The sequence below is a fragment of the Perca flavescens genome, chromosome 3 (genome assembly GCF_004354835.1).
Source record: "Perca flavescens isolate YP-PL-M2 chromosome 3, PFLA_1.0, whole genome shotgun sequence".
In the NCBI taxonomy this organism is placed as follows: Eukaryota; Metazoa; Chordata; class Actinopteri; order Perciformes; family Percidae; genus Perca; species Perca flavescens.
The window spans coordinates 33907715-33923683 of NC_041333.1; the positions used below are offsets into that span (position 1 = coordinate 33907715).

The 15969-nt window shown below is 39.3% G+C and overlaps 1 protein-coding gene across 3 annotated transcripts in view; it reads left to right on the forward strand.

Moving 5' to 3' along the window:
* mark4b (MAP/microtubule affinity-regulating kinase 4b) overlaps positions 1-15787 on the forward strand; it is a 62438-nt gene extending 46651 nt beyond the window's left edge. Inside the window, exons 16-18 of one of the 3 annotated variants that reach the window (XM_028572876.1) lie at positions 794-1072; positions 8279-8323; positions 12849-15787. In XM_028572876.1, the coding sequence (XP_028428677.1) occupies positions 794-1072; positions 8279-8323; positions 12849-13182 (658 nt within the window). In that variant the 3' untranslated portion in view covers positions 13183-15787. Of the gene's footprint in view, positions 1-793; positions 1073-2549; positions 2906-8278; positions 8324-12848 lie in introns of those variants that run through there. The other 2 variants (XM_028572878.1, XM_028572877.1) reach the window with 2 other exon arrangements.
* Positions 15788-15969: the final 182 nt, after the last annotated feature.

Consider the following 15969-nt stretch of genomic DNA (forward strand, 5'->3'; position numbering starts at 1 on the left):
ATGTAACCAAATGCATATATATCTCAGATCCTGCCTTCCATTATTTAGGGGCATATTAAAGAGGCATGTTTAACCAGAAATACAGTGTATATAATACTGGCTTTTGTATCTGAGGTAGTACAGTAAACCTTAATTCACTTGGTATACTGTGAACATTTTTTAACAAACGTATCATAAATTTGCCTCAAAAAGTTGGTAATATTCTATACTCTACACTATTTATTGCCAGCAAATCCAATAAAAAGACCAAAAAACAAGGATTCATCCTACTAACCGGTATTGTACTGTATGTGTATCCAAAGCCTGATATTTCTCTGTGCCGCTGTTGTCCAAAAACACATCAATGAGTACACTATTGCACTGGTTGACATGTTCCTTCTTTACAATAAACATGGACACTGTATTTTGAGTCAGTGTGGGATTTACTCAATACACTGTCCTGGTGTTTTAAATACTCACTAGCATGCCAAATATGTATTTATATGCAGTTTGTTCCTGTTTATGTAATGCTGATTTGAACAGTTACTGCATTTCTGTGATGACAATGTAAATTTACAAAATGTAAAGTTACCTGCCAGCATGTTTTTATTATATTTAAACTGAAAAGACCTCTGCCTAGATGTTTAGAAAAACATATTACAAATTATATAAAGATATTGAATACTTTGGAAATTAGCAGGATGTCCTATAATGTAATGCATATGTGATTCCTGCACAAGTTCTTGCACTTGCGAATTGAAATGATCTTGATTGCTTGTATCCTCTCTTGGTTTTCCTCCTCCTCTACCTACAGTTCCATATCCCATCGCCTGCCCCCCGCCTCCCCTTCAACCCACAGCATCGCTGGTGCTTCTGGGACCTCCTCTGCGTCCTCCACGCCCTCCTCCCGCCTCTCCAGGGGATCCACGGTGAGGAGCACTTTCCACGGAGGACAGATCAGAGACCGTCGTCCTCCATCCCATGCTCCCCCAGCTTCCCCAACGCCGTCTCATGATGCCAGCCCGCTGCCCCACGCCAGGACCCGGGCCACGACCAACCTGCTAAGCAAACTCACCTCCAAGTTGACCCGCAGGTAAGGGGAGAAGCCAGGAGAAAAAGGATGAGTTTTACTTTTTATTTAGAGGCACAAGTGTGACTGTAGGTAAAACAGGAAGAGATAGGACGATAACTCAAGAAACAAATTAACCTTTAACTGCAGGTTTTTTTTTTTTTTTTTTTTTTTTGCTCATTCAGAAATTTCCAAGTACTTTTAAGGGTTGTATGTTTTCGATGATTACTGCTAACCATCCAAATGTGGTGAAGTGATAGCAGACTACCTGTAAAAGCCTGTATGTTTATAGGTTTGTAACTGGACCAGTGTAGCTGTTTTGCTAGAAACCTGTACCATGATGATCATTTAGCTAACTCTCACCGTCTCTTTCTTAACCAGCACTAACCTACCAGCCTTTCTTCTCGAATGATAAAGCTTTACAGGCTTCAGACCTGGGTCTAATAGTGTTTCAACATTAATACTTCTGTTGGGTTTTACTTGTTTAGACTAGAGGCCAGCATTTCTTTTCAACATTTTCTATTGAAAATGGGTCTGCCTCTTCCCACGGGAAACAACAAATGTAGCTCTTATGAAATAGTAAGATATATGAAAAGACAAATCTTGTTAAACATTTAAAAACTTAATTGGATAAAACCACAGATTGTGTTCCTCTTTATGTTTTTTTTTAGCAACCGAGACAAACGAGACAGACAACTACTGGTGTCGTTGACAGAACTCATTTATTTGGGGGGTTTAGAATTAAGGACGGTAATTTCTGATCTTTAAATGTATACACAGAGAGAGAAAAAGAGCAACTCCGAGTTCGTGAAAAAAGAGTAGGCGAATGAGAAATTTGACTTCATTTGGAACTAGGGAGCATATAGTTTACTGGAAGTCAATGGATAAAAAAAATGTATCCTGCAGAAGTGATGTTAACCGCTCGCCGCCACCAGTAATAAAAGGCCCAATCCCGTCGCAGCCCTCTATCTAAACCGGTTACATTTCTGCAGTTGAATATTATGTTCAGTTCAAGAAAATATTTAAAATCCAATTGTGTAACGTGCACTTTTCAGCTTCTGTCATCAGCTGTTTACCTGATGCAGTTAACCCCACCCGGGTGGGACTCTAAGCTGGTACAAACAAACCTATTGGACCCAGGTCTGCTGGTCAGGTGGACATACTGTATGTCTTTCACTGTCAGTTCTTCTCTGCTGCTTATTGTTGCTTTATCTGTTGGTTTGTTTGTTTGATTCTTTAACAAATTTTGCTTTTCCTTGCCAGTCACCTGCCAATCTTCTATCCTTGTTTTTTCCTGAACTACAGTACATACAGTTTGATTTGTACTTCTCTGCCTCTTCTACCTGTGCTTCTTACTGTCTGTCATCTCTATATTGTCTTCCCCCTCACTTGCTTTCTCTTTTGTTCAATGTCTCTCTGACGTTCTGCTGTTAATTTTCCTTTTTTCCCCATTCCTCTCATCCTCTCTTCATCTCCTTCTCTTCTTCCTCTCTCCTCCTAGGGTCACTCTTGACCCTTCTAAACGTCAGAGCTCAAACAAGTCCATGTCGGGCTGCACCCTCCCACAGGGGACAAAAACAGTTAGTAAGTCTTCCTTTCCCATGTTTTCTGGCTGCTTCTGTCTGTCTGTCTGTCTGACTGTCTGCCTGCTTGCCAGTGCCCTGTCATTCCCTTTACCCCTCATTCGCTGTCTGTCAAAGGTTGGAGATAGTTGTACAAACATTTATCTGAAGAGGAGCTTCTCTACAGGCAGTAATTTAATCAGCGTTTTGAGTTAAATTTAACCTGCGGTGCTCTGGCATCGAGAACAGTCCATCTGTACTGATGTAAACTGGAGAACCTCTTTTCCTTTAAAAATACAAAGTTTATTTTCTTCTTTTTTTTGTTACATTTTTCCACCGAGAAGAGACTAAGGTTTAAAGACCGTCGCTTGATTGAAAGGGGTCTTAAAGCTTGGGTAGGCAGTTTTTCTTTGCCGTTGTTGGGCCGTTCTTTGCTGTTGTTCATAATAACCTTTTAGCATATTGGAATTCAATTGGTCTGAGAGAAAACTAGACTTCTGGTATGCTGTCTGGTATGATTGTGAAACGTGTATTAAATTGCATTTTATTTGGTGTTAAAAAGGTCTTTAAAATATGAAATTTAAATGGGTGAGCAGCACTGCAGAAACCCTGTCGAGGTTTTGTCATCACATTGATGCAAAAATCTTTTAAATTCTAATAATGCCAATTTGCCATAAATCATTCATATTACAGTATGACCATATACTGCATATGTTAAAGGGATAGTTACCTCCGTATAAATGGATTGCTATCGTCTTATGGTATTGTCAATATGTCCACCCTGATTGTAAAACTGACAACGGTGGGTTAGGGTTAGAAACTCCAGACTTCAAAGCATCTCTGTAGAAATGTAGCGGCTAAACTAAGGCTTCTTTCTGACTGAGCACATTTAGGAGCCTCGCCTTGGAAGCTTAAGCTCTGGCCCAGTTTAAACCCAGCTTATTCTGTGACCAAAATTCTTATCCAGCAAACTTGAGTTTCTAGGACAGTCGTCAAGGTTTGACTCAGTTTACAAGATTATTTCTTCCTGTAAAGCAGCTCTATCTCAAAACTGTGGTGTTTATGTGACTTGAAACTCAGCAGCTGCCTGCCTGAATGTCTCTGTCTGTCTGGACTGCTTGTGTCTCTGCTGGCTGGGCTTTATGCTGGAGCACTCACTAGAGGCTGTAGGTGGCACAGCATCATTACCTGCTTCCAACAATAGCACAACCGGTTTTTTTTGTTTGTTTTTTCTGGGACAAAAAGGTTGTGAAGTTGGTTTATTGTTTATAGGGATTTTTTTTTTAGATGCAAGTGTCCAAGTTTACCCTTATTACTAGACAGTCGCTTTGAATGTTAGCGTTGTCTGTTAGTCACACACGATGAAGATGTGCGTGTGTCGCCAGGTGTATGTGAGTTTATTGCAACTCAACTGTACAAGTCTGAGTCATGTAATCAACACCAAATGTTTGCCCATGCTGTTAACAAAACAGCAGGACTGTGGGATCTCTGCGAGCAGAGGATCCAGGACAGACAGGAAAAGGGGGGATGGTGCTTTATTTGTGTTTCATGCAGGACAAAGGTAGGGGGTAAGAAGATGAAGAGAAGTGATAAAGAGAGAGAGAGACTCACTGTCTTTGAGGTGAACTACTTCATTACTACTGGTAATGTAGTGTGCATTAGCATTACTGTTTTTTAGGGGCGAATATTTCTCTTTACCGTTAATGATTGGCAATACAGAGACATCATGGCACAACTTTGACACATTTCCAGATATCCAGTTTGATTTAAAATGTTTCAGTGATCTAAAACCTTCAAAAGTAGGTGTAGTTTTTGGTGTCAGTCCTTCAGAATCAAAGAGCAAAGGCTTCTTTCTAGAGCCAACTTTTTGCACCGACATACAACAGTCTTATAAAGAGGAAAGCTGTGGTCAAAGAGGCGTGGAGACCAGTGCTTTATACCAGTGTTAAGAGACCTTGAATGCAATGTGAGCACACAACATTGTGTTTTGATTAAGGTTTTCTTTTATACTGTTGCAGTCAAAATGTCTGGTGATATCCACTGATAAATGTCACTTGAAGAAATTTAGAAAATGTATAACTGAAGTAGGAGTAGGTTGAAGGAATGACTGCAGAAGAGTGAATAAAAATACTTCATCATAAAATAATCTCTTTCTTTAGTGCAATTAACTGATTTTTATTGTCTAATCTGTCAATTAAAGGCTAACTACCATTTTTTTCAACCCTATTTTCCTATGTTTTTGCGTCTAAGTGATTGATGGGAACAGTCTTTGACATTGGTCCAGTATTAAGCGAGATCGCTGCAGTCGGCAGCAGCGAAACAGGCTACAATATAAGTTAATAGGGCAATTTTGCAGCTTGTATTTACCTTCACAAAAGTGCTTGTTTTGCCGCTGACGGGCTCAGATTAATATTCTAAGTGTCTGACAATATTTCTAAGGAGGTCGACCTTTCTGTTAAAGAGTAAGATCTTTTTTTTAAACATAAAAACATCTGCGAAATTGCGTCAGACCAGACTCTATTTAATAAAACTATGAAAAGCTGTTTTGAGGTTAGATTACGCCACCTGTTGTGATCACATAGACAACATTGACAGTGTAAAGAGCAGAAATATTGTGGTAACAGTAAGCCAGGTGAGCTATGACTTTCAGTTTTATAATGGTAACAACGCGATAGCAGTACAAAGAAAACAGGGGAGAAAACGGTTTCCACTCTTGAATGACCTGTCCTCAACATTTTAAAGATTCATGTCTGGGTTAAAATAATTCTGTAAAAGAGTCTGCATTATTGTAGCTTTGAACCTGTGACATTAGGAGTACACAGTATGTGTCTGAGCCCTCTGCAAGAGCTAAATGCTCGTAAGAAGCCTGCACCAGTCATCCTGACTTACCGACCCAGCGTCACTGCCGTTTTTAATCAGGATTAGTTATGCAACCAGGATTAATCCTTCTCTTAAACTGGGATCTTACACAGCTCTCCCTCAAGATACTGGGATCTTGAACAGCTCTCCCTCAAGATACAAGCCGATTGTCCTTTTTCACAGCTGCTAGCTTCTCTCACTCTGACACATTTTGCTCCTCTTTCTCTCACTCGCTCACTCTCAATCCTTCATACAGATTGCACAATCTGGCACACATACTGCACAGTTTATACTATGGCTGGGTATTGTTTAAATAATAATACCAGTCCCCTTAAAGTGATAGCAATATATAGTAGAGTACTTCATTTGATACCCATCATACAAAAAGGATTGAATGCAGATATCAATTCACTGGAGAAGTTTTGATAATACATGGTACTGGGTTTATTTCGGACGATACCTTCAAAGTATTAAGTACCGATACCCAGCCCTAGATTATACACAGATAGTCCCTAATTCAATGCACAAGAGTATGTCCAGCCTGTCACTTCATACTACATCCTAAATCCTAAATATATTAAAGGTTGGACACTTCAGTCTCAAAACATTGACATAGTTACTGTTGAGTACAAAGATTTCAAAAGAATCGTACAGCTACCTGTTCTTTCAGCAACATAATGGTGTTAAGAGTCAAATGTTCCCAACGGAGTTGCTGGAATGAGGTCTGGTGTTCTTAAGCCATCAGGAATTACCCTCCAGATATCTGCTGGATAATTTATATATAATCATTCATAAATGCTGAGGAGGATCCCTGTGTTTATCTCTGTGGATTAGCAGGGATCTATACATCTCATTTCAGAGAGGTGACGCATAAAACATGTATTGAGATCTAAAAGCCTAAAGCCCTGCAACAGCTCCTCAGTCAGAGCCAGGGTCATATTACAGAAGGTTTCATTTTCAGTAAATAAAAAAAGAAAAAAAATCAAGTCTTACTGCTCGCTCCTCCAGGCCAACCCCAGTTCCTGGAATAGAAATCAGGTTGCCAGGTTGGTAGGAAAGAAGCTCTGAGTTGACACAGAAAATAACAACAGGAGCCCCTGGTGGCCAATGCAGGCAAGTGCAGTACGTAGCCTTAAACTCAATAGTACCTGGCAGACTGTTATGTCCTTTTAGAAGATATGTTAACCCAAAGCACCGTGCAGCAACCATGAGCTCATACATCCTGGATGTGTATGGCCCTTCCGTGTGTCATGTGCAATAATCTACTCTCTAAGTAAAGAGTTGCATAGCTACATATGATTAGAAGATTAGACTTGTCAGTACAGAAAAATACTTTGCACATCTTCAACATGAGACAGGTGCGTCGGAGGGGCACAAGCAGGTCAAAAGTAGAAGAAAACTCCCACACACTGACTAACTTGCAAAAATGATATATAGTTTAATAGTAGGCAACGTTTCGGTACTAGTCCATCTTCAGGCAAAAATTGTGCGGAAGTTTTCTTTGCTAAGATTAGACTTGTCACCATTGGCCTCAAGAAAGGACGAAAGAGGAAGAAGATCCCACATGATTTTCATATAGAACATAAGCTACATGTACATTCAGTCAAACTTGAAAATGTAGGAGGAGGGATGGTAAGAATAGTAGTGAATGAATGCAGTAAAAGAAAAAATGTAACCTAACCAAATCAAAGTAACCCAAATGATGATGGATGTGAGGAAAGAGGTAGACAACTGACACTAACACCAGTTTATGTAGCTTGGTAGCCCATTAAAATCAGGTTCACTTTCAGATTCCTGACGGGAGAAACTAGAGGAAGCAGGGGGAGCCTATATACAGCGGGCCATTGGGGCTTTTAAAATCTACTTTGTGTTATCAGTTTATGTACTTACAGGATCTTGTGATCGTACAATATGTAATTATCAGTAATTACATTTATAATTGAAACCATGTGTTCAATGTTTCATTTTATTCTCATCATTGTAGAAGATAAACATTTTCCATGTTATTACTTAGCTGCAAAGTACTATCCTTTTTTACCATAAACCATACAAAAATAACAGTGTGACACTGAAAAGGTGCCAAACAAAAGTTGTGAAATGCAGTTCCAAATACTCTATAAAACGTACCACATGTCAAAAATAATTATTATAAATCATAGAATAAATCAATTAATGTACATCTGATATCAACTGGTTGTTATCAATCTACTGACAGTCACAGAAAGAAATGAAAGTAATCCCAAGAGGCACTGTAGCCTCTTTGAAACCACGCTTTACAGATGTTATTCTTACATCCACCTCTTCATTAATCCACACTGGGACACCAGTTAAAATCAAGTACAGGCAAAAGTAAAATGTTTTTTTTGTTGTTGCTCTAAATGAGGCTGGTGTTCTCTTTAAACACACAAATTTGTGTTTTTATGAGCATCAGATTTATATGTGTGTGAATCAAGTCTGGCCACCGCTGCGTTTTGTGTCCATTCAGACCTGGTTCTCTGCTCTGGATTCACTCCCTCTACATTTGTCTTTCCATCTCATTTGTTTTGTTAGTGACTTTGACATTTTGTTGTTTCCCGTCCATCCAATGTTCCAGTGTGGTGAGTGTAGGTTGGTGATGATCCATCTGTGATTTGAAGACGAGTTGTTGTGTTTTGTGTTGTGATAGGCGTGGATTGACTGACCTAGCCATGCAGCTATTTGTGCATTAAAACAGGAAGTTGGGGAGCTGGCGGGGGGTGTTGGTGTAAAAAAAAAAAAAGACTCGACTGGACAATTGATTCCTAACAGATACGTTTTTCTTCCTCTTGAGGGTCACAGACGAACCTGAGAGAATCAGCAGATCTCCGGTCACAAGGTGAGCTCACATTTACAATATTTTCCAACACTGACACGCCAAAGTGCAACAGTAGAATAATCTTCAATTTCATGTGTGCATTACAAGCAGCCTGCTTTTTTCTTATAATTTATCCATCAAGTACTTAAAGGATGTTAAAGGAATACTTTACCCTCAAAATGACCATTTGTATATCAATTACTCACAGAGTGTTGCCTTGAACTCATGAAGAAAACTTGTTTTTTGTCGCATTCCTCCATGGTGAACGGGGAATTCCAAAACGGAGAAAATTCGTGATAAATTGAAGTAATAGGGGGCCGAGTTTAACAACAGCTAAACTATATCGTTTGTAAACTATATTTACTAACTCGCACGACCCGTGCAGTATAATAAAAAGTATAAAAGTCTCATTCATCCAGCTGTCTGCTCAGTACTTCCCAAACACATGCATTCTCGCCAAAACCTTACTATTTAAAACCCTTCCGCTACTCGTCTGAGAAGCTTGCCTAGGTGCACTTGTTGTCCGTGCAATTCTGGACAAGTAGCGCGCCCGCGCAACCGGGAGACTGTTTATATGGAAGTGTTGCGTGATATAGTTTTGCTGTTGTTAAACACGGCCCTACTTCTTCAATTCATCAAGACTTTTCCCTTTTTTTTTTTATTCTCCATTCACCGTGGAGGCATGCAACAACAACAAAGGTCTCTTTATGAATTCAAGGCAACACTGAGTAATTTATATACAAATGGCCATTTTGAGGGTGATCTGTTCCTTTTTAAATGCCTTTAGGTAACTCCTCAAGCTATAGATAAGAGACAATGTTTTGTGTGCTACACGTGAATGACGGCGTTACTGCTGTTGTTAAAAGAATAGTTAAACATTTTGGGAAATGTGCTAATTTGCTGTCTTGACGAGAAACATATATTTTTTTATCTAGCTTTATCAATTCAAAAATATGTGTGTCAAAACAGCCAAAGGCTATTTTATGGGGGGGTCATAAGAAATAAGCCGGCACATAACCCTCAATAAAACAGCAAATTGACGTTTTTACACTCCTGTTTTTGTTCAGATTAAACAAACAAGATGTAAGGTGTAAATACGTGAGCTTTAGAGGTGCTGGAAGTTTGGATTTGGTTTCCTCAGTGCAGAGCCAGGCTAGTTTTTTCCCGTTTTCAGTCTTTATGCTAAGATAACCAGCTACAGACACGAGAGTGGTGTCAGTCAGCAAGAAAAGAAAATATTTCCCAAATTGTTGAACTAACCTAAGCTTTAATTGTCAGCCTGACTATTCTGAAGGTAATTAAATTGTAGCATTTAAATCTGATTCCTGTAATCTGAGTAAAATACATTAACAAGGATGGTGAACCGTTTGTGTTCACACTGCAGCTGTAAATGTTTTCATTCTTAGGTGTGACTGTTTTCTTCTGATCAGTTTCTAAACATCACAAGTCTACACGGAGTCACACTTTTTGCATGTGATCCAACACGGGAACTGGATTACGTATCCAGCACAGATCCTGAATTGTACTACTCTCGATGCCGACTTGTGATGATTTTTTTTTAATTAAAGTTTTCTTTTTTTTTTTTTTTTTTTTTTTTTTTTTTATGTGGTGAGGACACAAGGAAATACAGTAAAATAGATTTGAAAGCTCTCATCAAGAACGTACAATTGCTATAAATGATCAAACACCTGTAACCACAATGGCTGCAGACAAGAATGAAAGAATAAATAATCAGATTATGGATATTAAACTTGTGTATTTCAGCTCAGCGTTGCCATATATTAAATATTAAACTATCGTACCAGAGGCTTAAAACTTTGAGGAAAATTATCGTACATGAGTCATAACCATGAGAACAAATAGGCAGAAATGTGTCATTTTATGAAACATGCACTTTTTTACATGCCTACATATCTACCCACATCAGGGTTTTTTTTTTTTTTTTTTAAGCAAGCTGACGTAGCTATGATGTGCGGAAGGGGATATGTGTTCATAAGCCTGACAATTTTTGTAATCGCCTACTTTTACAAAATTAAATTATAGCACAGCACGACTGGAAGCCTGTTCATATTCTGCATGAAAAGCATTTAGGCCATAAACTAAGCTAATTAAATAAATAACTGTGCATTCAAAATAACTCAACATGAACACCGTATACCTAGTGAGAAAGTTCAAGCTCCACCTCCGAGCCGCTGTCCGTGGCTGCTACATTCTGTGCCGGTGTGCTGCATGCTGCTGGGGTAGTCCTTTTACACTACTGGTTCGATGCTGTTAAAGCGCAGCATAGTGCTGGATGGCTTGAATGTGGTAGATCAACATTCCCGATCATGTCGGGAAATTAATTAAAATGAGACAGCGCGGACTAAAAGCAACTGCTTATTGTTGTTGTGTCACAAAATGGTCAAATGATCATACGTTGTGGAACTTTTGGCTCTATTGATTGTACATCATACTGAGTAGGGCTGAACAATGTATCTTTTCTTTTTTTTTTTTACCGTCATCGCATCGTGAAAGGCTCCAACATATACACTCATTCTTTTTTAGTGCTGCCCTTTTATATTCAATTCAGTGTTCACGTTAAAACGTCTAATAAAAGAATGTTGGAAACGATTTTCTTTCATTTGTTTTTTATTTAACATGCAATTTGTTGTATTTTAGCAGAATACTGAAAGCAGCAGAAAATGCAGAGCTGAGTGCACTTTATTATCTGTTTATTTAGTAATATCGTTATCACGATATTAATCCACGTTATGACATATCGCATATTTTCCTCATATCGTGCAGCCCTAATACTGAGTGCAAAATTATGATACGATACGAATGTTATCATTTGGCAGTGCTGTTCTAATTAGAATGAAAAGTTTTTGCTATTTCATGTAATTCATAGGAGACAACTGCAGCCATTATTTTGTGTTCACTCTTTACACGGAAAACAATCATACACAACAATGTAAATAAAGTCACCTTTATTATTACTTTAGGGACACTGGTTAGAACCTTAAAGACATAATACTGTAACAGAAATGAACTATGAAAAAATAACTTAATCTAAGTTATGTCTTTCCTTTATGGGTTACGTCCCAAAATTCTCATGAAAAGTTGCAACAAAAGCATTTACCAGACCCAGCTTATATTGGTAGTGATCTTGCTCTCTCATTTTATCTAAACTGTATTTTTCTCGGGGTTATCCGTGTCTATAGCCTATCCTTATGTTACTAAAGGTCTTGTGTACTTCCTCTCAGCCTCAGCTGCTTCCGTCCAGTCTCAGTCTCAGGTTCAAACCAGCAGGTAAACCAGCAGCACCAGGCTAACGTTAGCCAAACAGACCATGGTACTCCTTGTGGTAGATGATCCCCGCGGATAGAACCGCGTCACAGAAAGAAATTATAATAACTTTCAGTGTGTCTTGTGTGTATCAAGAGCTCAGTCCCTAAAACTCTTTATCCTCCCACACCAGCAGGCTGATGTTTTGAGATCGTTGTCTTAGTTGATGTTAAGTGTTATTAATTATATACATTTCATTATAAACTCTCATTCAGGAACAAAACAGTTGTATTGTCAATTCCAGATTGACCTAATGGATTTGCATTAGCGCTGTACCAAATGTCTTTTTCTTTTTAACTTTTGAAGCTTCTAGTGAGGTTTCCGAATGCATTTTCAATCTTGTCGTTTATGACGTCAACACCACCCCTCCTTGAACAAGGCCTTGAACGACTAATTCATCAGATTAAATGTGTTGGTCTTTTTCTATTAAATCCACTTTCTTCAATGAATACAACTCGTTAGTTTTGTCACCATAAATACATGTAGGCAGCAGGCTGATCCAATAAGGACAAAAAAAATTTTGAAATAAACTTCTAGCAACATTACGACAAGAGTCGGGGAAAAAATGCTACGCAGCCACCACTGGAATCTAGCTCAAATAGTATATTACTTATAATATTATTTTAGCAACTGTGCAAAAATACAGAGTTTGAACAAAATGAACAGACAGACAGACAGACAGACAGACAAATAATTAGAATTAGAATTTTAAGGTTATGGACGAAGCTTCAAACTATTTGGTCCAGCCCTAATTTGCATATCCCTGTGTACATCCATTGTATAGTATTAAAGAAAAGAGATGTTTTGGACTAGAAAACCTATCTGTGACCTAGATTTCTATGTAGAGATATAAAAATCCAATAATGTATGATATTAATATTTTTTTCTTCTCCTCTCCCTTTCCCTAACCCCTCATACATTCACATTCATACAACCATACTTGCCTACACCACCTTTACACATCCATCTCACTTTATCTCAAAAACCCATTTATACTGAAATCCACGCTACATTCATATCTGATCTCCTGCTCTCACACCTCTCCTCCTCCTCCTCCTCCTCCTCCTCCTCCTCCTCCTCCTCCTCCTTCATTTTAAACCCTCCTGCTGTAAACATCCCATCTCAACCTTGCCCTCTCCTTTTTCATTTCAAATCTTCCTACATTTCCTCCTCCATCCTCTGTTTGCATCGTCCCTTCACTCCCCCACCCACCCCCTTTCAGTCGCCATCTATCTGGGCATCAGAAAGCGGTCGAGCCCCGGACCCCCCGATGCGGCTGGGATGTGAGGGTGCGGAGCCCCCGCGACCCGGCCGAGGTGGTGCTAGCTCTGCGGGAGGCTGCGCAGGGCTGCGGCTGCCAGGTCCACCTCGCCGGGCCTTTCCTCCTCTCCTGCACCCACGGAGCAGCCGGCGCCCGCGTGGCCTTCGAGGCCGAGGTCTGCCAGCTGCCCAGCGGGCTGGGCCAGAGCAGCGGTGTGAGGTTCAAGCGCCTGTGGGGGGCACCGTTAGCCTTTAGAGACATCGCCACCAAAGTGTCCAAGGAGCTGGAGCTCTGAGGGCGACAGGAGGCGGGGCAGATTGATAACAGACTGGACCGGTTGATGAATGAGGAGGGATGAAGAGGAGGAAGAGGAACAACAAAGAAGAAAGCATCGCCTCCTCCTCCTCCTCTTCCTCCCGGGGCTCCACCTCATCTGAAGTGGCTAACGATGCCTCGCCTCCGCCAAAGACCACCAATCAAAAGACAAACGGATGCACAGACACGGATAGACCGCCATCGGCAGACTTATGATGACCCTTGACCATGGAACTGTCAGTGACCTACGACCCCTGCTTGAAACACACCACCACCACCTCCATATTACGTGAGCCCATGGAGTCTGTTTTTTCTTTTTTTTTTCCTCTCTTTCACGATTTCATGTTTGATGATGATGAGGATGGTTTTGCTGAGAATGATGGAAGATTGATAATTTGTTGTTGTTGACATTGTCATTCCTGTTGTGTCATATTTGTTGTCGTCATTCCTTTTTAAAGAGCTGCTATTTAAAGAAATGTTTTAAATTTTTTTGTGTATTAAGTTTATTTTCTTTCTTTAATGCTTTTAAAAATGGGCCGAAGTTTGATATCTTGTTTCTCTGAAGCAGACGTCACATATTTCAGAAGTGAGGTTGCAGTCTGACCTCCGGCCTCTAGAGGGAGACATGCAGAAATGCAAAGACTTGTGACAGACTGAATGAAGCATAGCGGCCTTTCTGCCCATCCATTGATAACGCCCATTTACAGCTCAGTTGGGATTTTAATATACATATATTTTTTCGTACCATTTCTGGTAAAATGTTGCCTCTCTGCCTGCCATCCATACTGAATTCTCCACTGTGTATTTACAGAGGAGCAAAGCTACCTAATAATACAGGACCCAGCTGATATGTTGTATTTGGGAACCTGATCATTTGAGCGTATGCTCTGCTCCTTACATGTACTCTACTTCGCCCAGTGTTTTGTCCAGTGCTAACTTAATTAACAAGCAAAAGTACTCTTTAAAAAAATCAAATGACATAACATTCAGTTGGTTTAAAGTGCAAAGTAGAATTTATTTCTACAAAAAAACTGGATCTCCAATAGGAACAATGATTTGAGTTTTTATTACACAACAGGGTGTCTCAGCTGGCCCGTATTTATTTTAGTTTTTGAATTTCTTATCTGGAAAAAAAAGCCACTTTACATCGTCTCTCACTCAGCAGGTTTTGTCTATTAAGATTAGAAAAGCAGGTCAGCCAGAGTACATTTTTCATAGACCAATACATGCTGATTCAACAACAATCAATTAGTTTAATTAAATAAAGTTAGTTTAACATTTAACTAAACTATACTTTTTTTTTTTTTCCAAAATAAAAATGTTCAGCCCATATCATATGCTTTCACAGGGTTCCCAGACAACTAATAAGATTAAATCTCTGCCGTAAATGGTTTCTTCTTTTTTTTAAAAGCTCAACAAAGAAACCCTTGCATTAAATACTGATCCAAGTTTTTATCTGAGGTGAAGGAAATTTAACACGGTATGATCCAAAAAAATACAAATCTTCATCCTTTTCCTGCAAGGTCACTGTGACATCGTTCAGAAACCCAATCCAACATGAAGCTAAAAAGCCTTCATTGGTTGATTTGAACACCAGTAAAAGCAGTGATTTTTTTACTTTTTCAAGCTACTTATTCTAATTTGATTCCACATTTTTCCCACGCACATGATTACAGTAGCTCATGCTGGTTTAGAGTAAATGGAGGAGGTGGAGTTTTACTGGTAGCACTTAACAATATCCCAGTCTGTCAGAACGCCACCGCCATCCCTTCCTCTAATGTAGTGCAATACAGCCCCAACGCCAAGAATCTAGACTTGAATAGGCATCGGCTCAATAGGGTCCCTCGCTTGATTTCTTTTTTAATTGTTGGTATTGCTGATATGTTGACCAATCAGATTCCAGTATTACTGTAAAAGGTGTATGACTGTTAGCCAATCAGATTCCTGCCTTATTAAGCCACTATATAATTTCAAAGCATGCAAGGGTTCAAGACGGGACCTCGAATGTTGGAGAAATTAAATTTTCTTTTATAAAAACACTTTGCTGCTCTTTACAGAACAAAACTACCAGAGTGCTCCATTCATCATATATTGACACTGACGACTCCAAAATCAAAAGGTTGTTGTACTTGTACTGTAATTTTATGAAGCCAAGCAGTTATAATTTGTACTTTAGAAGTATGCAGCATTTAACAAAACGCGGATATGTAAAAGGAAATGTTGGGTGACATACAGCAGATATTGGATCTTCACGCTGTAAGGTCTGCAGGAATTTCTGTTTAATGGGAGATTTTAGCTGCAGCTGGTATCCATCACTGTCTGAAAATGTGAAGCTGTGATTTAGGGCTAGTTTTTGCATTTTATTTTTTGTGTACAACTGGGCCTCACTCTCAGAACCTGTTCTGTAGAAACAGTTAGGGCCATGCTTGAAGGCTACAATTCTGTTGTATAGTGTGTTTGAAGCTGTCGCTGTTGTCAAGAAAACTTAACTTATGGGCTGAAATTATGGAAATGATCGACCTGCAATCCTGCATGTCTCCTAGGAAATAATGTGTGACACAAAAATAAAGACTTTCAACCTTGTATTTCATGTCTATTTTATTATCTCAGGGATGGATTTAATGTCTTTGACTGGCATCCCACCAGTTTCTTTGTGTTATTGTTGAATTGTTGTATAATGTGTGTCGAGTGAACTTAAATATTTATATTTAAGGATTTAGTTTACTCTTAAATGTACTGTATGAGTTCATGTACAGTAAGCCCATAT